The sequence below is a fragment of the Podarcis liolepis genome, assembly GCF_965112155.1.
Source record: "Podarcis liolepis genome assembly, chromosome: 16".
NCBI lineage: Eukaryota > Metazoa > Chordata > Lepidosauria > Squamata > Lacertidae > Podarcis > Podarcis liolepis.
In genome coordinates, this window is record NC_139567.1 from 40,439,730 (window position 1) to 40,467,549 (window position 27,820).

A 27,820-nucleotide genomic window follows, 5' to 3' on the forward strand; every position below is an offset into this window, starting at 1 on the left:
AATAGTACAGCCAATGTGTTTGCTTTCATATAAGCAACAAGTGAGAAGCATTTCACAAATACCTGGCATGATGACAAAGGATCCCTGCGGTTCTACTGCCACTAAGCAGGCGCTGAGAATGCTGGGGGAATCGGCAGTGGAGATGCCACACATCCTGCACATGTCTTTCAGCCTCTTGCTAAGTGACTGCAGATTTCGGCGACTCAGCAAACAACTCCAGTCTAAAGATGAAACCAGAGAGATTGGCTACCAAGGAAATGATTTTAAATGTAAGTGATGGCTAGCTGCTGTCATGTTTAGACCACAAAATGGGTACATTAAAAACTGGATGGACCACTGTATGCAAGCTTATTTCTTAAGCTATTCCGACCTCTTTTCCAAGTGGAACAGAGAGGAAAAGATAGCTAAGCTACCTGGCAAGCAAACTGCTTTGGAAATTATTTTCTTCCATCAGTTAGTGACTGTTCACAAGTATTTCAGGTGTTAAAATTGCCAGCAGGGGCTAAATCCAAATTCTCTGCTGAAACTGAATAGGTTGCAGCTTAGGTGACAGAAAGCCCCTTTTCCCCATAGCATAAACACCCCACCCCAAAAGGAGATTGCTTCCATATGTATATAATTCTTTGATCTCAGGGGCCACTCTGTTCTCCAGACCAATAATCCTGGAGTAAGGAGCAGTCTCCCCAAAAATTCATTTTGTGACCCCTGCATTGCTTGCAATAATTTTTTGTGGCATTAAGGGTTTCACAGTTCTAGAGCATGCATGCCTATTCACATTTATATATTCTATCCAAAATGAGTGTGTGTGTTATGTACATTATTAAATGTGCCATTTTTGTCCCATATCAAGCATTTTGGCTAGAGAGGTGACAAACTTGCACAGAACGCTGCATCTCCATGGGTGACAAATATCTTCAGAGATGTTTCCATATTACCTTTTAGCTCCCCGTGGCCTATTCTTCCAAGACGTCCTATTACAACTCTCCAAGGCAGCGAACTCATCTGCACAAGCCCCAGGCACCATTCCCAGAGTTTCTGAAGACCAAGTCTGCGAGCAGACCCCTTTTTCCTACGAGCCCTGGTGGAAAATAAAGATTCACTAGTAAACAAATCCATGAACATACCTTCCAGCTGTTTTAAGACTGCTCCCATCCCAAAGAACATTTAGACACTGTAACACTTCAATATTTGGGCAGCCAGGATCAAGACAGGGGAAAGATTCTGTACATGTTCAAAAGGTGCAAGATCCAAGCAGTAAATCAATGCATCTACCCCCTCTTTATTTAATTACTTATATCCTGTTTTTGAAAATGAGATGCTTCTAAAAAAGCTTTAAAAAGTAAAAGTAGGCACAAGTGTGTGTGTGTGTGTGTAAAATCAAACACCCTTCAAACATGCAGTATAAACATTATCAGCATAAAAATCCATGAACCATTAAGTCAATCATAAAAAGGTTTCCAGGAAAGAAAGTTTTTCTAAACTTATCTAAATACAGGAAATGACTTTATGAATTCCACAGCCCTTACCTGTTAGGTACATCAATGTTGATAATGCAGGTTTCCAATAGTTCTCCGTATAAATCTGTGCACGATGCAAGAAGCCACCTTTGATCATGAGAGAGACAGTAGCCCACGAAAAGCACATTGTATTTCTGCCCAGCCTCTCCAAAGGTTTCTCCCAGCTCTGTCTGTTTATCTTTGACAGGAGCCAATATGAAAGGAGGGGCATACAGCTTAATACACTCTGGTCTCTGCAAAACACACACAAAACAGAACACTTAAAACCACAGGATTACTTGTCCCACAGAGTAGCAGATCCCCATATAAACAAATGAAACAGAATTGTGCGCATGCACACAGCATCAGTTTTGCCTGAGAGATAGGCACTCACTCACACTCTCACACTACTGATACGTATCTCATTCTGCCAGTGCTTCTCAGAGGTTTACCAGATTTCATGCCAACCAACTCATGGTTCTCACTTACTTCTGGACTCCTGAGCGCCATCTCCATTGCCAAACCTGGGCCAAACCCAGTTAATGTTTTCACATTGGTCGACGTTGGGAGTGGCCTCCGGCATTGCGTGAAGGCGGAGAATGCCAGCGATTTTAGATGCTGAGTGTAGATCTGCCTGTCTTCATTCTTGACTGGTTGTAACAGATATTGACAGGGAACAAGCTAAGAAGGGCAGAGAGGGAGGAAAAGGTAAGTATACACTGCCCAATCTGATACCAGTATAGAGAAGCCTTAAGACAGGAACAGCCTTCATGCCAAAAAAAAGTAGCAATTGAACCAGTTTTGACACTGGGCAACATCCTATCACAATATCCTGTGCAACCAATAATAAATCAATATAATAAACCAGGACACAGCCATGTGCGTGGAATCATAGTATCACAGAGTATAGCTCACAAGACGAGGTCAACATCCATGACATGTTGGTACTTTCAAAAAGAGCTAAGCAGCCAAAGAAATTTATTTAATTCTCCTGTTCTGACCTGAGCAGCATTTGAGTTAGGAACGTTAAAGAATCACACAAACCACCCAAAGCCACTGTAGAGCTAGGGCAGGTTTTAAGTCCAGCCATCAGAAGGGAACAAGGCTTCCAAGGACTACTGTGGGCAAACACATTAAGCAACAGGCTGCCTTTGGCTTCCCACATCACAGAATCAGCTTACCTGAACAGAAACGATGTTTCTGATGTTAGTAGGGAGATTTTGGATCATTTCAAGAAAGCAACGGAGAAGACCCAGAGTCCACACGCTGGAGGAGTTGCCCTCCTCTTTCTTCTCATACGAGAAAGGGTCAACAATGTAAACTACGATGGCAGGTGGGTAGGTGACTGCGTGGGAATCGCCGTCAGTGGGGACTCCCACTTTGTCGCGGTCCATAGTGCTGGAAGCAGAAAGCAAGCAGACATAAGAAACAGAAAGCTTCTTCCTTGTATGGGTTAAGTGTTAAGACTGTGTTATGTGTTCACAAATTATCTGACTTCTTTTCACCCAGCGGAGAAAGACTCCCATCTCCCCTATGCAGTATTTTAAGGGGAATACGTCTTTGTGGCTTTTGGGAGCCATCAGTACCTTTGCGGCATCTGCAGCTAATATACCTTCCCCATCAATTATCTGAGGCTTATCAGAGCACAGCATACACATTACTCAGTAACAAAAGGGGCACAAAGGTATTAGGCACTCCTGGCACCAAAGGGTAAAAAATTAATGCAGGCATCCTTCAGAGATGAGTAACCATTGGTACAATTACTCACACTGTATTTCCTCAATTTTGATCAGAAGTTTGCTGGATTTAACAAGAGTTGGAACACATGACCTGGAAGTACAAGGAAGCCTAGGGAATTCAATCTTTGCAAATTCCACATTGCAAAAATTAGTGTGTGTGGTACTTTGCAAAGCAGAAGAACACAGGCCTTGCCCCAAGAAGCTTACAATCTAAGGCACTGGAATACTTTCAAAATTTAGCAGCTCACGTACAGTCCTTGGTTGATATTGGAGACTGTCATAGGACAGAAGGAAGGATACACTTTGATCTGTTTGGGCCAAAATGCTGCTAGCTACAAGTTGAAGCTCAGACAACTGCCTTACTTCTATAGTGTGATTTTAATGACAGCAAGGACACATGTTCAAGAAATCAGATTCCTGCAAAAGGAATGCCAAATTGGTGGCATATTTTCTCTCATCTTACTTGGAAGGGAAGCTCCTGCAAAGTCCCCATTTTGCTTTAGGGATTAAGAACCCAGCATGGTGCAGAGGTCAAAAGTGTCAGAATGAGACCTCAGAGACCCAAGTTCAAATATCTATCCAACTATGAAGCTCACCCCGGTTACTTTGGGCCAGTCACCACCTCCCAGCCTAAACCTACCTCACAAGGTAGTTGTGAGGATTTTTTTAAAAAAATGAGGGGGAGATCCATGTGTGCCACCTTGAGCAACTTGGAAGAAAGGCAGGATACAGATGGAAGTGAGTACATTAACTGATAAATCATTCTTTGCCATGTTACCTCTCTGAAACTTCTGAGTGCGGCTGTGGAGGGACTGATGGGGCTTCCCCCGGTATCGCTGCGGATGGCGGCTGTTGCTGCTGCGTCCCCGCCTGCCCGTTCTGGACTGTTGCAGACTGCGTGGAGAGGGAGGAAGGAGTAGTAGTGTTGTTCATGCTGCCAAAAGGTGGAAAGGATGAAGGTTTGTTCGCTGAAATCCCACCGCCTGAACTGGAAGAGGAGGATGAAGTGGCAGTCGTGGTCATGGTGGAACTGGCCGTGGTAGTGGCAGAGGTGATGGCACTGTTTGAGTTCATTGGGACAGCATTACTGGGAGCAGACGAAGGGGTGGATGATGGAGTAGAGCTGCCTCCAACCTGAGGCGGGACTGATGTAGGATGGCTGGTGGGAGGAACTAGGCTGGACTGAGAAAGCAAGGAATTGTCCAATGGCTGTGTAGCAAGGTAAGGACCTTAAAACAGAAAAAGGAAAAGAAATTAACCAAACCTTCTGCAATAATGAAACTTGACAGAGCATCATATTCATTTAGATAGAGAACCCGCCAAACTGTAGGTCCTTCACAGTTTACTAGACAGGGGAAAGAGAAGAGAAACCTATTCCATGGGGGATGATAACCTTCCCTGAAATTATTATTATTATCTATTCGATTTGTTAAGTCGCTTTATCTTGTCCAGGATAAGCCGAAATGATTTACAACCAAACCAAAGGCAGTCTACCAATCTTCCTTTAAAACACCAAAGTGCACCAGAGCGCCAAAGGTTTTCTAGGTTGAAGTCTCAGTTCACACAGAGCACCTGTGCCCACAAACTGACTTTGCATCCATAAACATGACCAGGGCTTTTTTTTCAGCCAGAACTCAGTTCCAGCACCTCTCAGGTGAGCGCCATTGCCATTATGCGAGAACAAGATTCATGGTGAGTTCTGGCACCTCTTTTTCTAGAAAAATAGCACTGAACATGACCACAAATGCTTGGCATAGGTCTGGGTGCTGGAGGGTCTGGGGGTGGAGTAAGAAAAGAAATAGATGTGGAAAGAGTTCCCCAAGAGTAGAAAGTTAGAATCAGAGGCCAAGGCGACTGCTTCATGTTTTTGGCTCCTGAAATATGACTGACTGAAGGCCCCAACAACTACTTATGGTTCACTTAATGTAACTTTGCACTAAGAAGATCAAATTAGATTTCCAACCCCTGTAGCTGCACAGAACATTCTGAACCCTAGAAGAAAACATAGCTTCCTCTGTCTGATTTAGCAACCCACCGCTAATATGCAAATTATATGGGTCAAGGAACATGGACAACTTGCACTGTACCAGATCGGAATTACAGTATGGGTAACTTCCAAGCATGGGAGCTGCATTCTTTGCATGCCAGCATCTCATCAGCAACTCTGTTCCAACCACATATGTACTGTATAACCACAGTGAAATATTTTTACAAGTGACGGCTTTAGGGCAAGGATAGCCAACCTAGGGCTCTCCAGATGTTGCTGGACTGTAACTCCCAATATCCTGGACCAGGGGCTATGTGGACTACAATTGATGGGAGGTGAGTCCAACAACACCTGGATGGCACGATGTCGGCTATCCTTCCTTTAGGAGAAGGCAGTGGGGGGAACGTACCCAAATCATATCTGCAGACTTGAGCGTACAGTTTGAGTCTGGAAAATGATTCGCTGTTGGCGTGAGCTGCCTGGGAGAACCACTCAGCGACAGACTTCTCAGAAAGTTTGGTTGAAGCAGCAGATCCGACTCTCATGATCCCATCAGGCAACAGTTTACAGATGGGTCGATGCTGGCCAAGCCTGCAGGACTGCAAAAGAAGAAGCAGGAACCAAACATGGTGAGTGGACAAATATTTTGACAAGTGGACTGCAAGTCTAACATATGGGACAATGTCGCTTTAATGCACTGGGCAGAACACCACGAAGCCCACAGCACCTCAATGCATTTTTTTGGTTTTGGTTTTTAAATGCTCTTTATTAATTTTGCACGTAGTTTAGAAAACAATAAATCTCAATGTAGTTTTGCCTCCAGAGAGCAGGCAAGAGTACCCAGATCGGTATGCCTTTTCCAGATCCATGGCATTCACCGCTCCTGTCCCAAAAGTGCCCAAATCTGGAATCTTTGTTGACAAATAGCAGCAAACAGCTTCAACTAAACATTGCAGCTTTTTGCTTTGATGCAGCTGTCGAATCTCCCCCAGAACTTTCAAGCTGTTCAACAGTGGAGCAGTCTCCCTCCGGAGGTTGTGGACTCTCCTTCCTTGGAGGTTTTTAAGCAGAGGCTGGATGGTCATATGTCATGGATGCTTTAGTTGAGATCATGGACGCAGCCAGGATTGGGGGGGGGGGGACAGCTGTTTGTGACATGACTGGTCAGTTAGTTAAGTATTTCTATTTACTTACTTGCCGCCCCCCCCCCCCCCCGCTACACCTATAGTTGCGATTCCTGGATTGCAGGGGGTTGGGCTAAATGGCCTTTGGGGTTCCCTCCAACTCTACAATTCTATGATCCTCAAGCAAGAGACTGCAGAGTTGACCCCCTGAGGTCAGTCATCGTTTTCTGTTATGATCGTAACAGAGAAAATTGTTTCCCGGTTTCTTGTGTGAATCTGCAATCTGTACACATTGAGGTTATTTTAATGTCTTTTTATCATCTTGAGTTTTGTTCTGGCTCGCAGCCAAGGCAAATAAACTTGGACCTGAGGAGTAAGTACCACAGCTCCCTGCTGCTGCCTGTGCTGCAGATTAGCAACCCATGGTATAAATTAAGCTACAAGGCATAACGTCATGAAGCGTGCCACAAAAAGATGCCTCTACTGTTCTTCCAGGGAGGCTGCCATGTTAGAAGGCTGCAGCAAAATCAAAAGACTGTTGTTTTGGACATTTTTCTTATAAAAGACATGATTCAGTACCCTTATATGTTACCCTACAGTTTATTCAACAGTCTCCATAAAGTTTAATAATCTCAAGCAGGTTAACCCACAAAAACAGTGGATTATGGGGTTTTTTAAAGTAGCCTCATGGCACCCAAACAACAGCAAATTAGTGGGCCAAAGCACACTTTGCCTGATGGATACCAAGTTTCCCCCAACTATAGATAGAAGGAGGGGAGACAACATTAAGTCAGAAGACCTAGTATTAAAAAAAACCAAGCATGATCCTTTCAGGAATGGCATGTCAATATAAAACAAGACTAAATCAAAAGAATGAAAGATCCAATCAGTGCAGGTGTGACTAAGTCCCAACTGGTAAGGAATTGGCAACCGAAGATGAAAACACAAACCAAAAGAAGTAATTGAGCCGCTCCTACCCTCTACTGAGCCCGAACTGGATGGTGTGAAATCTGCCAATGTACTTCAACTCAGCAGGCTTGACCCTGGAGTCTCCTTTTGAAAGTGGCCATACTTTCAGCAAATGTTTCAAATCTGCTACTGAACCGCCAGTGAAAGAGAGAACTACTCACACCGACTCTGACTGTATCTTTTTTGCTTTTTTAATGGGATTTTATTTCTTTTCTTCTCTTCTCTGCAAAGTAATGGCCTGGTCTTTGCAAAACGCCTTAATAATACTCTGGGATGAGGAGAGACAGACTAGCAATATTCTTCTTTCCTAAAAGCGTCAACGTGGCAGCACATACTAATTTTAACAATTATTATTGCTATTATTACATTTATTGCCTGCCCTTCACCAGCAGGCCTAAGGGTGGGTTACAACAACTTAAAATTAAAAACAGCTAAAAAGTATAACAATAGCCAGAATAGGGTTGGCTCTGGAAACACACGTTTTGGGTGTCAAAAGGCCACCCTCTTACCCTAACAAGATTTAGTCCAAAAATACAGCATGGCCACCCTGTTACATTAAGTAAGCTCTTTTTAAAAACATTATAAATCCTTGAGCTGGACTGGGGGGTGCGTGTGCGTGCACTCAAATAAAGTAATTGTAGCTTGCCAGAGTATTCAGAACAGCCTTGCCATAAAGCTAGTTGCTAATCAGAGATTCAACGGATTCAAATATACCGACATCCTCTTTTCTTTGGCTTCTGTTAAATGCAGGGTAAGACTGGCAATGCCTTGGAATCATGGCCAGACAGCACAGGGAAGATTCAGTAACCTGGAGTTAACAATGTTTGTAGCCTTAAATGCAGGAGGGCAGTACATAATTTAACCACTTGATGGCATCTGCATGATAAGGAAACTGCTACTTAAATGAAGCCCTGCTAAAAGGAGATGAGCCTTTTATCTCTTTCTACCATCCATTTTAGCTGATTTGTTGAGATAAGGTCTGCAGGAGGTCTTAAGTGTCAGCTGGAATGCAAAGTTGATAAATGGCACCATTGGGGGGGGGGGGTAGGATTCCTTCTGCAGCACTCCACGCAGGGCCTCCTTCTCATATTCCCTTACCTCATATATTGCCGTGAGATCCCGAAAGAAGGTCTTTGCTCCGTTCAGCAGCGCTTCATTCTCTGGACACACCACAACGTAAGCAATGTCTCTCTGAGATCCATAGGGTTCCAACATCAGCCTCTCCCAGTACGGTAAGGCAAATGGGGACAGCACCAGGAAGTCGTAATCGTATCCCAACAAAAAAGTTGGAATGGGCAGTGGTTCTGGAGACTCATCAGTTCCTGGACAAAGAAAGGGACATTTTTTTCCATATATTAGAATGGAACTGGAGTGCAACAGTGCGCCCCCTTCCAGATTCAAGGGCAGCAACTGCCGAGAGAAAAATGAGATGCCAGATGTCTTCTGGAGCAAGTTAATTCTCAAGCCACTCCTCCTAGTACTGCCATCAAAACAGAATTGGTCCATTCTGTCCCATCCGATCTGCCTTTTTTACTACTCTGTTCCCTGAAAACAAAAGCTGGAAGTCCACGGAGTTAAACAAAGATACCAATATGCAAAAGTCTGCAAATTAGTCTAAAGCCGGAGGTCTTAAGTAGTGATCTGTAAAATACTCTCCAAACATTTGCAGTGCAAAATTGGGGGCTGGCACGTAAACAAATCAAGCAGCAAGTGTGGCTTCCCTCATACAAACAAATCTAAAGTACTGGGCTGAAGGATGAAAGTTTGCTTCCTACATCTTGGGAGAACTCATGAAGGCCTCGGTAGGAACAAAAGGATCTAATGAGGGACTCACAAATGAAGATTCACAATAAGACTCCATAGCTCAATTCAGACATCACTGCCATATCACCATCAGAAATACACTATTGGTTCACACACCCCACATCCTTCCCTTCTATACACCAATTCCCTCCTTTACTTAAAAGTTTTCCTTAATCATAGTTGCCCATGATGCCCTACCTGGGCAAACTGGGTGTAACCATACTTTTCTTCCAAATCTGAAATGGAAATCCACTTCTACCTAGGAGTTTCTTCTTATTTGGAAACACGGAAGAGGGGGCAGAATACAGTGGTACCTCGAGTTATGAATGCCTCAGGTTACAAACTCCGCTAACCTGGAAGAGTTACCTCGAGTTGAGAACTTTGCCCCAGGATGAGAATGGAACTCGTGTGCCAGCGGTGCAGCGGCAGCAAGAGGCCCCACTGGCAAAAGTACACCTCTAGTTAAGAACAGTTTCAGGTTAAGAACGGACCTCCGGAACGAAGTAAGTTTGTAACTAGAGGTACCACTGTACAACATCTGGATTGTGGCTGTATGGTTGATTATATTGTAATGAAAGGATAGGATACAATTTTAAAGTTCTCTGGTCTTGATGTCTAGCATCTCTATAAATGTTCCTTCATACTCTCCTATCCTTCCAGCCTACCATGAGTTCCAAAACAAACAACTCATGACCAAAATTCAACCCAAAGAAGAGTGCATCATAACCTCCCAAAACCACAGAGCATAAACTGAGATTTCAACATACTACTACTTCCTGAATTCCCTCCACCCATGCACTAGGAAAGGGTAGGAAAGTTTAAAAATGATCCCCTCTCCACACAGAAATAAATGAAAGAAACTGATCCGTGGACAACATTTACCGTAAGTGCCTCGGCCAGCCATTTTGTGAAACTGCTGCCACGTGAGAGGACCCTGCACTCCCCAAGAGCGAACGGTTCGTTTTTTCTGAATTGCATCCTGGAGGACAGGCTGAAGTGAGAGCAGCATGCGAAGGATGTCCTGAGAACATTGCATGCTCACGTCTCCAACTGAAACAACCAAAGTTAGTTCAAAGAGGTTGCAAAGAAGTGTCCTAGTCACAATCTATACATATCAACAACGCATTTCTAAGCTCCAGGTGTTGTACATTAAATGCATGAAGTTATCTGTGCTCAGAGAACACAACCCACATCACTGCTATGAAATTCTCTATACATTTTATTGTACACTGCTTTGGTTAGTTTAGCTTAAAATGAGGGATGCAAACTCTAAGCAGTTTTGGTTGATGAAGACAGGGAAACTACGTTAAGGGCACAATTTATTTATTTATTAGGTGCATTCACTTATTCACCTCTAAAGGCATCTTAGTAAAAACACCATTTACATTTAATTTTTAAACCAACCAACCCATTCAAAGAAAATGATAAACAGATTAAAAATTCTTCAACTGGTTGACAACTCTACTTAAAAGCAGCATATGGCTTGTCACTGAAATATTCAATTTCAGTCTTCCAAAAACCAAGTAAAGCACATGGGGTGCTTAACTTTCAAAATATTTGGAATTTCCCCCTAAAGCTAAGTAGTATATGCTTGCTTCAGAGTGTTTGTTACCCAACATCCTGAACAGATCCCTGCACAGAAAGATTCCTTAAAATATGCTATATAGCAAAGTAAATACATCCTATGCACACTAAACTTGCAAAGTAGGCAGGTAATATAGCACAGCCATAGCTAGATCAACTTGAAATGTCCCACCTAATTCATATTTTTATTTTGCACCTTTATATACCTCTTTTTCTAATTACAAATCAATATGCTTCACATGAGTATAACTTAAAAGATATGGATGGTTCAATTAGGTCTGGTATGGGCCTTTTATGCTTTAATGTGATATGTTTGGACAGACACATAAATAAGTTCTTAAGATGTTCTGATGGATGGTTGATCTCTGAATGATAATCTTTTCTACCATCCTGGAAACGTTATTCCTGCAGCCCAGGGGCAGATCTCCCCCTGCTCTAATTTAGAAAGCATTTCTCAGTTTCCTTAAAAATCAGAGTATCCAGAATTCCCTCACATTCACCATGAAGAGGCCCTAATTGATCACAACTGCAATACAACATACTGCCAAGCAATCATGTGTATGTTTAGCGGCCTACATCAAAGAGATAGACAGACATTTCTCAAGCAGCCAAAACTTTGAATCTTCCAGGGTAGGCATGGGGAACTGTGGCTTCCAGATGCTGCTGGACTACACCTCCCATCAGTCCCAGCCAGCATGGCCAGTGGTCAGCTACAATGGGACTGTAGTCCAGCAACTTCTGGAGAGCCACAGGTTCTCCACCCCTGTTCCAGAGAATAATAAATAATTGGCATTCCAGATATTTTAGGTATAATTAGTGCACCCAAGCAAGCTACCCATTCTTTGCAATTTTTGGTAAATCAACTAAGTGATCACTTTTAAGTCCGCATTTTATATAGGGTGAGAAATTTAAAACATTGGGGGGGGGCAACTGCAAACACTTACCATTTTGTTTTGACCAATGGTGCAAGCAAGTACTCTTCACAAGTGCTTCATCAACTTTCCCTCCCGACATGTTGTCCATAAACTGGCGCCCATGTTCCAGCGCAAGGTAGCAGTCATTACAACAATCCCTTTCCTCAGCGCGTACCAGGTTGCCGATGGCTCCAGCTTTTGGCAAGGGGTCGTGGTCAGCCGCTCCAAATGGCGAGAACAGGTTGGTGCACTGGTCTTGCAGCAAGAGTATCAGCTCATCAGGCAGCCTGTCAGCCTCCTTTGATCCCCCGCCATGCTCAGCAGAGCCCGTGCGGAGGGCCTCAAAGCGCTTCTCCACATCTTTGCCACATTCCGAGCTGCGGCCTAGGATGTCCAGCTCATCCTCTAGGAATAATCCAGAGTTGTTGCCAAACTTCCTGTTCATCACTGCGCTGAAGCCACAGGTACACCTGTACTGGGCTTCTTGTGTTGGATCTGGAATGTAAACTCCAACATCGGCACCTTTGATGTTTGTGTTGCAGACGCAGATGCAACAGCTGTCAAAGTTACAGTCTTTGAAGAGGTTCATCACCGATTCAGAGAGGATGAGGTTGACATAGAGACTGTGGGCCTCAGGGATAGAAGGAACAGTGGGAGGCTCAACAGAATTTAGCGGTCTGCAGGTTGATGGCGTTGACGCTGGTGAATACAAGTCCGAATTCTCATATTTGACTGAGCCTTGAGCACTGGCTGGCCCACCAGCCCCACGGGGAGTCCTTGGAGTCCTTGGTGTCCGAGGAGTTGGGAAACGGGGGGTGGAAGGCGAAGGGAGAATGCCAGGCCCACTGTTACTGGGTGGGGCACTGCTGGGTGGCATTCCAAAGGGCGTATGTGTTTGTGGAGTGTAGGCAGGGCCGTATTCTTGATCAATAGTGCTCCCATCACTAGGGGGAAAAGAGAAATATTTTTACCCAAGCATTTAAGTAGTACGTTCTCTAGAATATCTTTTTTTTTAAAAGGATCTGAGCAGACAAACAGTGGGAATCACTGCCAGTAACAGGACAAAACAATCAAGATACAGCGGCACATGGCAACAAGTTTAGAGAGGTAACATAGGACAACAGATGCTGCTGGACTCCAACTCCCATCAGCCCCTTCCAGAGCCACCAGCTGCCAGGGATGATGGGAGTTGCAGTACAAAACATCGCACACAAGCACATACCCTTCTTTGATGAATGGCATTGCAGGCCCCGGAGGAAGCAATTCCAGCTTGCCAACTGTCCAGCTCTGCCGGTAAACACATTCCTCCGGCAGCTTGATGGGCTGGAGACACTGGCTTGGTAGAGTCTTCAGTGGTGCAAACATGGAACACCCCACAAAAGCTTGGCTGTTCTCAGGCTTATAAACGTAGGAATAATCCTAGAAGCAAAAAGAAAAGGCGTAAATGAAGAGCTAACATGCATAGTCAGAAAAAGAAAAGCCAGTTGTCCCTTTGGTTTGCTGCCTCTGGGCTGTGAATCAGGGGAGATGGCTTGAGTTCAAGTAGAATAATACATGGGCCAAATCTGGGCTTAGAAGCTCATTTTGAGTCTATACTGGGTGTGTTTGCACATCACAATATGGCACAGTTAATGGTTTAGCCGTGAACGTGCAGATTGTTCCCACTTTGTTCCTCTCCCTTGCTAGCAGGAAAAACAAACTACGATCCTTGGCTTAGCATTATATCCAGAATGTGGATTGGTTTTTCCTTTGCTCCAAACAAAACATGATCTGAAAGGTTTGATACAGGTATTGCAGCTTCTTATCAGCTGGGGTTCAGGACAGAATTATCCTGGTTAGCTATTTAAAATTTACAGTACAGCACTCTGTAAAGCAGGCATAAGGTACTGGTGGGGTTACCCATTCAAACATCTAATAACTTATGAAGGTGTAACTAAAGCTACCTTCACACAACTGCAAGCTAAAAAAGTATTAAATCAACCAGGACTGCAACTAAATGAAGACAAACAACTGAGAAAAGTAGGCAGTGGAGAGGAAGACACAGAACTCAAAGGAGGAGGCTGGCAGCAGATTTAAAAACAAAAAAAGGGGGGGAGAAACAAGTTTTAAAAAAAGAACCCCGCAAAAAAGCAAAAACAACATACTGAGGGCTTCTTCTATGCCTGGAGTCCCACTGAAACAATCAACTTTGTTTCACCTAAGTTTGACCAAGAGTCATGAGCTCTATTACCAAAATGGGCACAAATTGGGCTATTATTCTTTTATTTTTGTCTGTAATATAACCATGTAAAACATGTTCTGTTTCTGGGGGGAGGGGGCTAATGTTTACGTTTCCCCAATTTCACCTAAGCATTTGGCTCATGAACGAAAGAGAGACTATTCTGTTCCCAACCACAGATGTAGGGATTATTATGTTGGGAAGGTTGGAGGGATTAGGGGGGGGGGGCAGGAGTCTGAATGTTGAAGTGAATTCCTTTTGAAATTCAGAGCATCTGTATTTTTTGCTGATGGAATATGGTAATAACACTGAAATTACTATGATGCATAATACATCTATTGCCTGGTTGGCTGGTTTTTTAAACTAGCCTTTAGTGCAGGGGTTGTTAACCTGGTCCCTACCGCCCACTAGTGGGCGTTTCAGGATTGTAGGTGGGTGGTAGGGGGTTCTAAGGCAGTGTTTCCCAACCTTTTTTGGGCAAAGGCACACTTGTTTCATGAAAAAAATCTCGAGGCACACCACCATGCCAGATGGGGAAAGGTAAAAATAGTAAACAGCATAGAAGGTAATGGTTATCTCTTTGATGTCTGATGGGAGGGCATTCCACAGGGCGGGCGCCACTACCGAGAAGGCCCTCTGCCTGGTTCCCTGTAACCTCACTTTTCACAGTGAGGGAATTGCCAGAAGGCCCTTGGCACTGGATCTCAGTGTCTGGGCTGAACGATGGTGGCGGAGACGCTACTTCAGGTATACTGGACCGAAACCGCTTAGGGCTTTAAAGGTCAGCACCAACACTTTGAATTGTGCTCGGAAAGGTACTGGGAGCCAATGTAGGTCTTTCAAGACTGTCGTTACGTGGTCTCGGCGGCAGGTAGCAGCGCTCACAGCTTACGGACTGCACCGTGTAACAGGTGTCTGGCCCAGCAGCCTAAGGCGGACAAGCCACTGAAACAGGCATTCAGAATCCATTCATTTCATAAAACCTGAAGGGCTCAATCTCTGTGTTTGTGTATGTGTGTGTTTCTGTTTTGCCCAAGGGTCTGGGGGTGGGAGAGAGCTCTTTAGCACGATGCTTTTAAAACAATTAAATTATCAACAAACAAACCTGATGATACGAATAGCAACGTCAGGTGCTACCGGGGGGGGGGGGGGGAGAAGGGGGCCTACTCGGAAGTAAATACTGCGTCCAGGCGCAATTAGCGCTGATTTAAGGTGCACCAAGACTGCCTAAAAACCTCACCAAAGATATGCAACAAAGCGCTTCGTTGCAGAGGGGAGAGTTTGTGCACCGTGGAGGCTGGAGGGCTTCTATTCTACATGCGGGGGTTGGGGGGGCGAGGAAAATGTGCTCCGTGGGGGGGCGGGGAAGGCAAGAAAAGGAGCTGAGCTCTAACTATAGGCTCCCACGCTTGAGCAGGCCCGACTCGGTGAGGCGGACCACCCTCTCTCCAGGAGGAGGAGGAAGAGGAGGAGGAGATTCCCATCCACGGCGTGGCCTCCCGCGCTCCTGAACGGGAAATCTCTGCAGCCCAAGACTCTCCGCGAGGCAGCTCCTCCCTTCCTGCCTTTAGCCGCCGCCAGCCGCGCCCCCCTCCCCAGTTATCTGCTGCCTGCCAAGCCCCGCCCCTCTTCATTGTCCTCCCCTTCTGTTTATACACAAAGACCCCCCATCTTCTTCCCCCTTCCCCTTCCTCCATCCCTCGCTTTTTTTCCTCTCTTTCCTTTTTTAAAAAAAATATTTTCTCTTCCCCTTCTTTTTTTCCACCCTTTCTTTTTTCTCTTTCTCCCCCCCCCCCCCGCCCTCCTGCCTTCCTGGGTTAAAGGATTTGAGCAATGGGTCTGGAGGTGGAGCTCGTCGGAGGATTAGCCCGACTCGCCCGTCTCCCTCCCACGGCACACCAGGCAACGTCCGGCGGCACACTAGTGTGCCGCGGAACACCGGTTGGGAAACACTGTTCTAAGGCACAAGTTGAATCCTCCTTCCCTTGAGCACTGGTGGGCGGTAAGGAAATTTTACCATCAAGAAAGATGCATTAGTGGGCAGTAGGTATAAAAAGGTTGACTACCCCTGCTTTAGTGGCATTAAGTTAAAACAGTAAAACCATAAAATCATACAAAGCCATCCACATACATTGATAATCCAAACACATACAACATATAAAATAGATAGCCACCATTGAATAAATCAGGCAACTTTAGATTTAGCTTTAAAGATCTTGGCTAAGTACCCTGAAACAATCTTGGCAGTTTCAGTAGTATCATCCCTGGTATATGCTGCATAATTTTAAATTAACCTTATAATGCCACACTTAACTGCAATAACTTTGAATGTAAATGACCTGGGTACACCAATTAAATGAAGAAGGGTAAGGTCTGCTTTAAAGTGAGATAACCCAGACCTTTTTTTTTTTACAAGAGATACATAAAAAAAAGAAAAACAATACTTGTATAAAATCCTTCCTCCCAAGTGGAGGTGGAAATTGGTACCCCTCAAAAGGTTCTTCCAAAAGTTGGGGGTCAGCAATCTGGATTTCTCCCAAACTTGATTTTCATTTAAAAGATATACTAAGTGATCCCACTGGAAGATTTATTTTCCTCAAGGGTATGTTAGAGAACTCCTGGCTGACATTATGCTCTATTTATGTACCCGATACCCAACAATAACAATTTCTGGATGTAACTTTTCCAATACTGCACTCATTTATACAAGGTGAAGTGGTAATAGGTGGTGACTTAAATCTTGTACTTAATGATTATTTTTATAAAAGCAGAACTTCTCATCTATCACAAAACCCGTGGAAACTGCCTTCGTTTAAAACATCCCTCTATAACATTTTACATAAACACAGCTACTTTGGTGCTTGGTGCGTAGCCAATGCAGAACTAAGAAACTATACACATATGTCAGCAAGGTGCAAAAATTGTACCAGATTGGATTATTTATTAAGCACAGAAGGCCTTATCTCTCAGCTTCTTAGACCCCTGGATATAAACTTTATTTTTTTTCTATTGAGAAACTCCTTAAAGAGATTCCTGATTTTTTTTACAAGATTAATTATATAGGAGAACAGACAACATGGAACCCCTTAGCTTTGGCATTGAAAGCAGATGATGATGTAAAGGTTCTGAATTATTTGGGGGGAAAGCATCTTATCAATATGTCTGCAGGTGATGAACATATTCCTTTCTGATCCTGAAATCTAATTACCTGCTGTTATGCACCAACTTGCTACAAATGGCAAAATATCTGGGTTCACTGTTAACTCCACCAAATCTGAGCTGATGTGTATACACACCCTGCCAAACCTACAACTTCATTGGCACAAAACAAGTGGACTGAAACTCTGTATGCACCTAAGAATCTATCTAAACTAGAAAAAAACTTTACTTTCCTGATAGATTTATCAACTAAGCTCAAAAAATGGTCAAGGTTAACATTCTCACTGGGCATTCTATAAGACATGGTATCCCTTTATCAACTTTAGGAGACACTTTCTTTGGTTCCCTTTCTTGGAATGTCTAAAACTACAGACATCAGCTGCTATTTTTCTGTACAACTGTACAACTACTAAGCCCTGTTTTCTTTGTATGGGCATGTTTTGTTACCTGAAATTAAGAATATATTAAATAATAGCAATAACAGTAATAAAGACAACTTAACGTACCTTGATTTCTGAGGGTTTGGGGCTACAGAATCCCTCATCTACTTCAATCCTGAACTGAACGCCAGCAGTAGCGCCATTTCCTTCTAAGACAGTCCCTCCAGGCGTGGTGTCCATGCTGCCATATTCCTTGTTGTTCATATTCATGGGAGAAAACCCCATAATGTGTTGCTCCAAGGATGGTGGTGTTGGGTACATTTTATGAAGATCTGCAGTGCCTGGTTTAGATTTAAAAGGATTTTGAGAGAGAGAGAAAGAGAGAGATGTTGGGATACTCACACATCATAGCTACTCTCATTTATCGCAAGTTTATCGTGTCTTCAAATGCTTGCCTGCAGCACATTCCCAAACTATATCATTAGCATTAAAATGTACACTCCATTAATATTTCCCTCGCTAGCGTTCTCTTTCCCTGTGCCCCAATCCCCAAACTGGGACTGTGAACCCTAGTGTGGGAAGTTCCCATGGGATTCATCCTACCTGTTTGGTGTAAGCTTGGCCCTTCAAAATATATTGCATGAAGTGGTCTCCCAAGTAGGTAGTTTACATACAAGGGTACAGAATTGCGGGGAGGGGGGGATATCTGTGCAGCAGGAACAGAAGACCAAGAGATGCGAAAGATAGCTGTAGGTGCATCATAGGTAAAGATACAACCCAACATGTGTGTGACTATCAACAAGCAGCCAGTGGGGCTAAATAAGCATAGGAAGATGGGCAGTTATCAACCAACACCTGAAATGTGATACTTGTTTTCTGGAGTGAGCTAGGCACACCCAGCTTCTACCAAGTTTGAATTCCACAACAGTAAATTTTCTAGAGATTTTCAACAACCCAAGACAGCCAAACTGCTTCCCCACTGGCTTATGAATGTTGCTATTTTACAATTTTGTCACAGAATGCAAATAAAGCATTCCAATGTCTTGAACTGGTCTTTGACCGTAATAATAATTTTTTTTAAAAAAAAAGCATTTCTATGTTACTGGTGCTTGCTAACTGTAGCAGCAGCAGCAGCAGCAGCCACACAATAAAAAAAAGCTAGTTTGTGAAGTAGTACACTCAGACATGTCAATCTGAACTAGCTGAGGCTAAGAGTAGGGCAGGGAGTGGGGATCCTTTTCTGGCCCAGCAGGCCAGATCTTTCTCTCTCCCTACCATGTGGACAGACTTGGATGCACCTGCCTGTCAATCATCTGATATCATAATGTCATAAGGTCATTTGACTGGTGGGTGGTCCTGCCCAACTATCAAAGTTGGCCAGGGAGGCAGTGAGAGATGGTGACCTTTCTGCAGGGATCGAGGGAATGAGAGCAGATTCTCTGCAGGTAAATCTCCTGTGCACCTGAACCAAGCAGGATTAAACTCCCCGGGCATTTGCCAGCATGTCAGGAGTTCAATCCTGTTTTCTGAAGGGATCAACTGCACAAGCAACCAATCCAGCCCCATCCCAAATCTGACAAAAGGCGTGGGCGGCTAGCCAGAAGTTCCCCCAAAGTATGTGTGTTTGGGGGGCCATGGAAGGAGAAGAAAAAGAAAGCAGCTTACTTATGCATGACAAAGGGTCCAAGTTTCCTGCTTTTGACTCTTTGCAGTTGGATTTGTCATCTGCTCCATTCAGCATTCTTTTAGATCCAGGCTAGGGAGGGAAGAGGAATAAAAGAAACTGACTCCACAGGTATCGCTGGATAAGAATAAGGTCTTGCACAGCTTCATCAATAGCAATGACTTTGCAACTTTAAAAACAGTGCCATGTCATGGGTAAATTCAGAAACAGGCAGGAGTTTCAAAAGCAGCTTATATTGGATGTGCCCTGTGATTCAAAGCAGGCAGAAAGCTCACAATGCCTGCTCAAGCCCTTGGGTGTGCCTAAATTACCTCTTAGGATGCCAGCCATTTTAGTTCACTTTTCCAGAAAATGTATATGCGAATCAACTTTAAACACCCAAATCACAGCACCAGACAATAACAACAAGGTTGACAAATTTAAAAACCAAATAGCCAAGTAAATAAACAGAACCTGCTCCAAATCATGCTGCAGGATAAACATTATTTGCAGAGTTAAAAAGAGGGGGATTTAAGTTAAAATTTCAACATAGCCACTGAAATTTGAGGAAATGTTGCACACAGAAACAAACATTACATTTATTTAGAAGACTTTCCTACGCAACTCTGGGCCCCATATCATCCAGGCAATGGATCATCTAAGCAAGCTGTTTCCGTCAGCAGCCTCACTGACCTCACTTAGGAGGCTGATAAAGATGAAGTGTGAAGCAAGAGCCCATTTGCACAATGCATGTCTGTCATTCAGAAACTCTCGGCTAAGACTTATTATGCAAACTGCCTCCTTCAATCTATACTATTTGAGCAGTTCCCTTACTAAGGTACTGACTCTGCTTCAGCTGCTTTGCACATTCAAGTCAACAAATAACCCAAAAACGCATAACTCACTTTACAGACAACAGTTATAGGGCAAGGCTTAAGATTATACAAACAGATCCAGTTCAATTGGAGAGTTATCAGAATGGCTCAGAAACTGCAAATAGGAAAACTGGTTCAATTTTTTCTTGTTTTCAGTTCTACACTGCCTTCGCTGTCATGTGGTGTTTCTTGACCCCCACTACAATATGAAGCTATGAAACATATCTTATCAAGCCACTTACTGTTAGCTCATCTTCATCAGAGTTGAAGAGATTGTCAAGGTCAGTGTAAGAGACAACCAGGTCATTTTCATGAAACAAACTAGTTGACGCCGTGCGATTGTGAGGGGGAATACGCTGGGCATCTATTGCTGAAAGGAGAGAGATCAAAGGCTCACCAATGGACTCTGTTCTAGCAGTTTAGACGATATAGTTTAATTACAGAACCTACTATCAAATAGAGGGACGCGGGTGGGTTAAACCACAGAGCCTAGGACTTGCCGATCAGAAGGTCAGCAGTTCGAATCCCCGCAACGGGGTGAGCTTCCGTTGCTCGGTCCCTGCTCCTGCCCACCTAGCAGTTCGAAAGCACAAAGTGCAAGTAGATAAATAGGTACCGCTCCGGCGGGAAGGTAAACGGCGCTTCCATGCGCTGCTCTGGTTCGCCAGAAGCGGCTTAGTCATGCTGGCCACATGACCCGGAAGCTGTACGCCGGCTCCCTCGGCCAATAAAGCGAGATGAGCGCCGCAACCCCAGAGTCATTTGTGACTGGACCTAAGGTCAGGGGTCCCTTTACCTTTACTGTCAAATAAACCAATGCATACTTGTTGTTCTATCCAGTTTTTAAAACGAACAGCATGTGTTTCAAAACAGCAGTGTTACCTTGTTTGACAGAGGGGCTAAAAAGTGACATCGCATCCTCTCCAACATTAGGTGTCCCATCTTCAGCCTGCAAACAACAAGAGGGGGCAGCAGGCCGCATGAGTATGTGACTGCACCACATGAGTTATTTAACACATAAAGCTGCCTTATACAGTCAGGCAGTTTTCACCAACCAGGCACCTTTCAGATGTGCCAGTCGGGGCCAATGGGAATTGTTGTCCAAAACAGTTCAAAGGCACCAGGTTAGTGAAAATTGGTCAATTTCAACTGGCAGTAGCTCTTCAAGTAGAAGTCCAAGAGCCTTTCAGATACAAGAATATTAGTTGTCCCTTCTGCCTGGTATTGCCTACTCTTACAGGCACTTGCTCTTCCCCATCGCTTGCTACCAGAGCCAGTGTGGTGTAGTGGTTAAGAGCGGTAGGCTCGCAATCTGGTGAACCGGGTTCGCATCCCCGCTCTTCCACACGCAGCTGCTGGGTGACCTTGGGTTAGTCACACTTCTTTGAAGTCTCTCAGCCCCACTCACCTCACAGAGTGTTTGTTGTGGGGGAGGAAGGGAAAGGAGAATGTTAGCCGCTTTGAGACTCCTTCGGGTAGTGATAAAGCGGGATATCAAATCCAAACTCCTCTTCTTCTTCCCTATGCCCTATCATTTATCATAAACAGGTGACCGTGTGACATGGGGCAAGGCACTGAGACTGCTTTTTGAGAAACTCAAGGACACACATGGATACTTTAGCTGGGATTTCTGCAGTGCTGCAGGGATTGGACTATATGACACTCGGGGTACCTTCCAACTCTATAATTCTATTACTCTGCAATCCCTTTGGGGCCACAGAACTAGTTGCAAGACTCTACATCCTCTTGGCTCATGTGTGCTCCTCACTTACTGTTTCTGCATATGCTCCTGGTCCCTCATTCCCTGTGCTGGGCTTCACCCAGACCTTTTCACTCACCTTGTGCTTTTTCCCAGCTTCTCGCTCGCTGTTCTGCCTGTCCTTTTTATCAGGAAAAGGGAATTCCTCATCTCCATCAACAAATGCATAAGGATCCATTTCAGGTTCCTGGTCAGCTACTATTGCTGCTAGATACTGGTTCTTGCTCTGGTACTGCTGCACCAATTCATCAGAGACTTTTAAAGGTTTTCTACATTGCACCATTAACCTGTACACAGGAAAAAGACGAGGTTACAATGAATAGAAACCATATGCCAAAACCCTTCCAGTGATTAAAACCTTTAATCGCTTCTCAAATTGTAACCCATCTTTCCTCCAATGTGCTCAAGACAGCATTTATTACCCTGGGAGAGGTGGGCTGGTCAGCACAGTTCAACCAAAGCAAAGATCACCCAGTGAGTTTCATGGCTGTGCAGGGAGCTCAGCTGTCTGCCGTCCAACTCTAACACATTTAAGCACCATACCTTACAAGTTTTCCCCCAACACCACACACATAGTGGAATCCACCCTGCGCACACAAAATTATAAATTTCACCAGAGTCCCACAACTACTCTAGACAACAGTGGATTTCTTCTTCCTGAGTTTTTCATATGAGTTATTATCAATTTGGTATTTTAAAAGTCTTTATGTCCATTCCTAATTAGTACATGGCTTATGTCAGCTCTTCTTTCCCAGCACTTTACAATGAGGTCTTTAAAAAGGACAGCACTATTCACATCTCAGCTTTTGCTTTTGTTTATCAGTATCAAACCAATTAGCACTTCAGTAACTGCCATACTGGTACAGTACAGTTTATTATTACTATCATTATTATTATTTTCTTACATGCCTTTTACCACAAGGTCCCTGGGTGAGTTTGAATAACATAAAAATACAGTATTAAAATCAGTTAAAATAATATAAAATCAGATACATGACTGAAGAGCCTTTAGCTCACAAAAGCTTATGCCATAATTTTATTCTGGACATTATTCCAGGAGGGATTTCTTCTCTTAAAATTCATATTTTGCTAATGAATGAAGCAAAAACCACTTCTCTCACTGCCCAGAGTTCACATTATTCTCTGCAATGAAAGCCTTTTGTGCACCAAGACCGGAGAAATATGCTTCATGGGAACATACAGCAGTACAGTTGTAGATAACGGATGGTTTAGACTAGAGCGGGAGAGAGAGACTGTGGTATCCTGGGGGACCACTGACCAGCTTCTACTAGATCAGCTGGGACTCTCTGCAAAGTTTGCAGGAGTTAGGGAAACTTGATCTGATCTAGCAAGGCAGTTATGAAGATCAGACCTAGATTTATTAGCTTCAGTTAGCTGGCTGCATCAGGTGTCTTCAGATCATGCACTGGGACCATGCCTTAACTGTGATCATCTCCATTCAATCTATTCAATCTTCTTAGGGCTTAAAATGCACAGGCAGGCCTCCATGTGCAGAAGAGACTCTCTGCTTCAGACTGTCATCTCAAACTCATGGAGGGTTTCATTCTGTAGAGCTGAGGTTCCCAAACTGAGCTCAGTGGACCACCAAAGCTTCATTCAGGTGGTTCGAGGCAAGCCCACATTAAATATTCATTTTATTTTTTAACTGTGTTTTTACTGCTGCTTTTATTTTGTATGCTTTATGTTTCTGTGTTGCAATTTGAGTTATATGGAGTACAAATTGGAATGCAATAAAAGACAATGTAACAAACAAAGGAAACAGTAAAAAATACAATTAAAAATATAAAGCATCTATCACAGCACAGTGCAATTGTTATAACCGATGGGAAAACAGTTAAGTGGCCTGCCAAGACAACCAGCAAATTTCAAGAGGTCAGAGGGAAGACGGAGTTCGGGAAGCACTTGTATAGTGATTCCACGGCAATGGGGCAGGTCTTGACAGCACATCCTCAGTTTTTTACATGTGAGCAGCTTGAGCAGCTGAATGGGGTTTCATAAAATTTAAACACAGCAAGTGAAGTCAACCCACCCTTGGGTTGAACATTTGCAATCTGAATAATGACCAGTGGTATCCATTTAGAAACACATTAGCAAACCTTTTTTAAAATAAATAAATAAATCAAAGTTTTGCAGTCGCTTATAGACAGTAAGACCACTGGAAGGCTATTCAGACAAAGAGACTTTACATTAGGTACCGTATTTTTCGCCCTATAGGACGCACCGGCCCATAGGACGCACCTAGTTTTTTGGGGGGGAAATCAAGGGGAAAAAATTTATTTCCCCCCCCAGGTTTGCGCAGCCATCCCCAAGCTAGAAGAGAGAGACAGAGCGCTCCATCTCCCTCTTCTGCCTTCAGGGACAGCATCTCTAGCCTCCGTGGGGCAGCGGCTTGCCCCGCTGTCCCCCGAGCTTATGGGGCTGGCAATGGGGAGAAGCAAGCTTGCTTCTCCCCCCGCCAGCCTCCAGATCAGGTCCGGGAATAGCGGGGTGGCGGCGCTCTGCCTCCCCCCTATCCCCCGAGCTTGTGGGGCTGGTGGGGGGGGGGGAAGCAAGCTTGCTCCCCCCCAAGCCTTCAGATCAGGTCAGAGAATAGCGGGGTGGCGGCGCTGCGCCTCCCTGCTATCCCCCGAGCTTATGGGCTGCAGGCTGCTGCCTGCAAGCCTTGCGACCCCGCAGGACCTCGCGCCGGGATCCAGGGGGGTGGCACGGAGCTGCGGGAAGCCCTGGAGCGCAGGCAGCTCCGCGCCACCCTCCGGAGCCCCGCGCAGCTTCGCGCCGGGATCCGGAGGGTGGCGCGGAGCTACAAGAAGCCCTGGAGCGCAGGCAGCTCTGCACCACCCTCCAGAGCCCCGCGCAGCTTCGCGCCGGGATCGGGAGGGTGGCGCGGAGGTGCCTGTGCTCCAGGGCTTCTTGCAGCTCCGCGCCACCCTCCGGATCCCGGCGCGAAGCTGCGCGGGGCTCCGGAGGGTGGCGCGGAGCTGCAAGAAGCCCTGGAGCGCAGGCAGCTCTGCGCCACCCTCCAGAGCCCCGCGCAGCTTCGCGCCGGGATCGGGAGGGTGGCGCGGAGCTGCAAGAAGCCCTGGAGCGCAGGCAGCTCTGCGCCACCCTCCGGAGCCCCGCGCAGCTTCGCGCCGGGATCGGGAGGGTGGCGCGGAGGTGCCTGTGCTCCAGGGCTTCTTGTAGCTCCGCGCCACCCTCCCGATCCCGGCGCGAAGCTGCGTGGGGCTCTGGAGGGTGGCGCAGAGCTGCCTGCGCTCTAGGGCTTCTTGTAGCTCCGCGCCACCCTCCGGATCCCGGCGCGAAGCTGCGCGGGGCTCCGGAGGGTGGCGCGGAGCTGCAAGAAGCCCTGGAGCACAGGCACCTCCGCGCCACCCTCCAGAGCCCCACGCAGCTTCGCGCCGGGATCCGGAGGGTGGCGCGGAGCTACAAGAAGCCCTGGAGCGCAGGCAGCTCTGCGCCACCCTCCAGAGCCCCGCGCAGCTTCGCGCCGGGATCCGGAGGGTGGCGCGGAGCTGCAAGAAGCCCTGGAGCACAGGCAGCTCCGCGCCACCCTCTGGGGCTCCGCGCAGCTTCGCGCCGGGATCGGGAGGGTGGCGCGGAGCTGCAAGAAGCCCGGGAAAGCCTGCATTCGCCCCATAGGACGCACACACATTTCCCCTTCATTTTTGGAGGGGAAAAAGTGCGTCCTATAGGGCGAAAAATACGGTAGTTCAGTTAAGCCATAACTGGCTAATGCAGGCATCTAGCAGGCTAATAATAAATTTAAAAAGCACTCTTGCTTTATGAAAGTACTTGCAAGACTCTTATAAGAAGTTGTCTCTGATTTGAAAGGCTGTCAGCAGGTTGAGCTGGAACCCAAGGTCTAATATATGGGTCAGCACCCAGGGGGCCCTGGCCAAATCTTCTCCTAAGAGCTGCAAACCAGGTCCTCCCATTGCAGAGCGAGAGGCAAAGGCACCGGGTCAGCTGACCCAACCTGCACACCAGAACAGGAGGAGGATGGTTGAAGTGCTGGCCCATCGCCTTCTCTGCCACCTCAAAGTGGCCCTCCAGAAAAGCAAGCTGCTGATAAAGAGCTTAAAAAGAACCAGAGGATTCTCTGCAAACTAAGCCTGTTTCTCATGGTGGTGGTAACCCTCTGTCCTGGGCTGCAGGTGGGGGGCCTCCATGTGTGAATGCTCCTCTTTACTCAGTCATGGAAGCCCCCACCTGCAGACTTGCAATGCTACAGCAGACAAAGGTTTACCACTACTGTGAGAACTAGGCCACAGGCACGTTAAAAGAGATAAACAACCTCAAGCCCAGGAAGTGAAAATAAGAACACACTTTTCGGTGCTTTACACATCCTCAAACTACTGTAGTAGATGAACATATAATCAATCTGCTTCAAGCATGACCATTTGGAGCATGCTCTTCCCAGGCCTCAAGTAACTTGAGAATAGCTTTGCACAGTGGATTTTCCAACCAACAGGAGCTTCGGCCTGCCCTCCCTGGCCACAGAGACACATTTGATCAAGTCCTGTAGTAGGTCTTTTCCTAAACCGCCTCTCAGGTGGGCAACGAACTGGCTGCAACTGAGCATTAAAGACAGTTGGCATTTCTATCTGGAAGCAGCTGGGATGCTCTCATGACCCTTGGCAACACCACACACCAGCGATTTCAAGGCTTTTTACCTTCCCATGTCAAGTTGTTTGCTGTTGCAGGGATGCTGGCCTTCACTGTTATTCTAGATATTTATATCCTGCATCTCTGCCCCAAGCAGAGACAGCCAAGGTGGCTTACATATAAAAAAAACACAGTCTATGAACACTGGAATTTGCAACAGTAAAAAAATACTTAACGGGCTGCAGATAACACGACTTCACAGTGGAGAGGAGAAAAACCAATATTTAATTCAAATAAGCAGTACGTCAAAGGCCTGCTGGCTCATAACCATCAGCTTCAAGCAAACTGCTACCAGGAGGGAACAAAATGGATTTCCCAAGGCAGGGTGTTCTACAACCTAGGTGAGGCAACAGACAAGGTCCTGTCATGTGTATTCCCACCAACTGTACTTCAGGGAGCAGTGAGACATGAAACATCTTCTGCCCAGACAGGAATATAGGATATACCAAAAACAGACCATTGGCCCATCTCTAGCTCAGCACTGCCTATATATATAGTTAGGCAGTGACTCTTCTAGGTCTCCAGCAGGAGCTTTCCCCAGTCCTACTTGGACACCAGGGATCAAACCTGGAGCCTTCTGCATGCAAGGCAGATGGCCTACCACTGAGGTATGGCTCTTCCCCTGATCTGAGCTGTGTGGAAGGCTCATAAGGTAGGAGGCAATTCTTTCGATATCCTGATCCTAAGCCATTTCTTGTGCAGAGATCAGGCCACAGAATATACTCAAGAGGGAAAGAACAATAACAGACTATTTTACTGATCTCCTCATTCATGAACAACTACACAAAGTTCCTCAGAATACCATTCGTAAGGCACTATTCAGATTTATTTCTATTTTTAAAAACTATCTTGTCCAGAAGCAAAACAACTTTTTGGAAAGACGACAGCACAGGAAACCTGCTGACAGCATTGTTTTGTTAAATTGGCACCTGCCTTCAGAATAAGCTCACAAACTAAACCAAAATGTGATCGAAAAGGAAATGCATGTTTCCTTACCCTTGAACAAGAGCAAAAGAACAGCTGAATATTATTCAGGGTTTGAAAATGTTACCAAGCAGCTAACAGCTGATGCACAAAGGATGAGCAACAGTTGCAAGCAGCACACTCAGCTTTTACAAAACTGTAGAGCTTATTGGTTTGTGTGGGACTTTTTTGTTTTTATTACGTATTTTGTGTTTTTTATCTTGCATTTTTATGTTGGGTACCACCTTGAGATCTATGGATTAAGGGAGGTATACAAATTTCATAAATAAAAAATAAATAAATGAGAAGCTTGATAACTTTTCCTCTACCAATATGGAGGGGAAAAGAACTATTAAGTGTTGGTGGGCTGCTTCCAGTCTCAGGATAAAATCAATGAACATATTTTCAAACTTCTAGTTCTAGATTTAAATGCCCACTTAAATCCAACAATTACAGGTGGGCTCTGCCTTTATTTTCATTAGCTCATTCAGAGGCAATCCA

The 27,820-nt window shown here is 45.2% G+C and overlaps 1 protein-coding gene and 1 long non-coding RNA gene across 2 annotated transcripts in view; one reads left to right on the forward strand and one right to left on the reverse strand.

Moving 5' to 3' along the window:
* LOC310695546 overlaps positions 1-27,820 on the forward strand; it is a 205,723-nt gene that overhangs the window by 101,020 nt on the left and 76,883 nt on the right. The window lies entirely within an intron of this gene.
* MED13 (mediator complex subunit 13) overlaps positions 1-27,820 on the reverse strand; it is a 104,426-nt gene that overhangs the window by 9,780 nt on the left and 66,826 nt on the right. Inside the window, exons 10-25 of the mRNA XM_083479729.1 lie at positions 21,750-21,957; positions 20,794-20,860; positions 20,154-20,281; positions 19,039-19,129; positions 17,500-17,714; positions 12,839-13,035; positions 11,647-12,560; positions 10,001-10,168; positions 8,414-8,637; positions 5,632-5,821; positions 4,014-4,464; positions 2,678-2,894; positions 1,986-2,177; positions 1,527-1,750; positions 936-1,078; positions 63-221 (exon numbers count right to left, since the gene is read on the reverse strand). Coding sequence (XP_083335855.1) covers positions 63-221; positions 936-1,078; positions 1,527-1,750; positions 1,986-2,177; positions 2,678-2,894; positions 4,014-4,464; positions 5,632-5,821; positions 8,414-8,637; positions 10,001-10,168; positions 11,647-12,560; positions 12,839-13,035; positions 17,500-17,714; positions 19,039-19,129; positions 20,154-20,281; positions 20,794-20,860; positions 21,750-21,957 — 3,788 coding nt within the window. The remainder of the gene's footprint in view (positions 1-62; positions 222-935; positions 1,079-1,526; positions 1,751-1,985; positions 2,178-2,677; positions 2,895-4,013; positions 4,465-5,631; positions 5,822-8,413; positions 8,638-10,000; positions 10,169-11,646; positions 12,561-12,838; positions 13,036-17,499; positions 17,715-19,038; positions 19,130-20,153; positions 20,282-20,793; positions 20,861-21,749; positions 21,958-27,820) is intronic.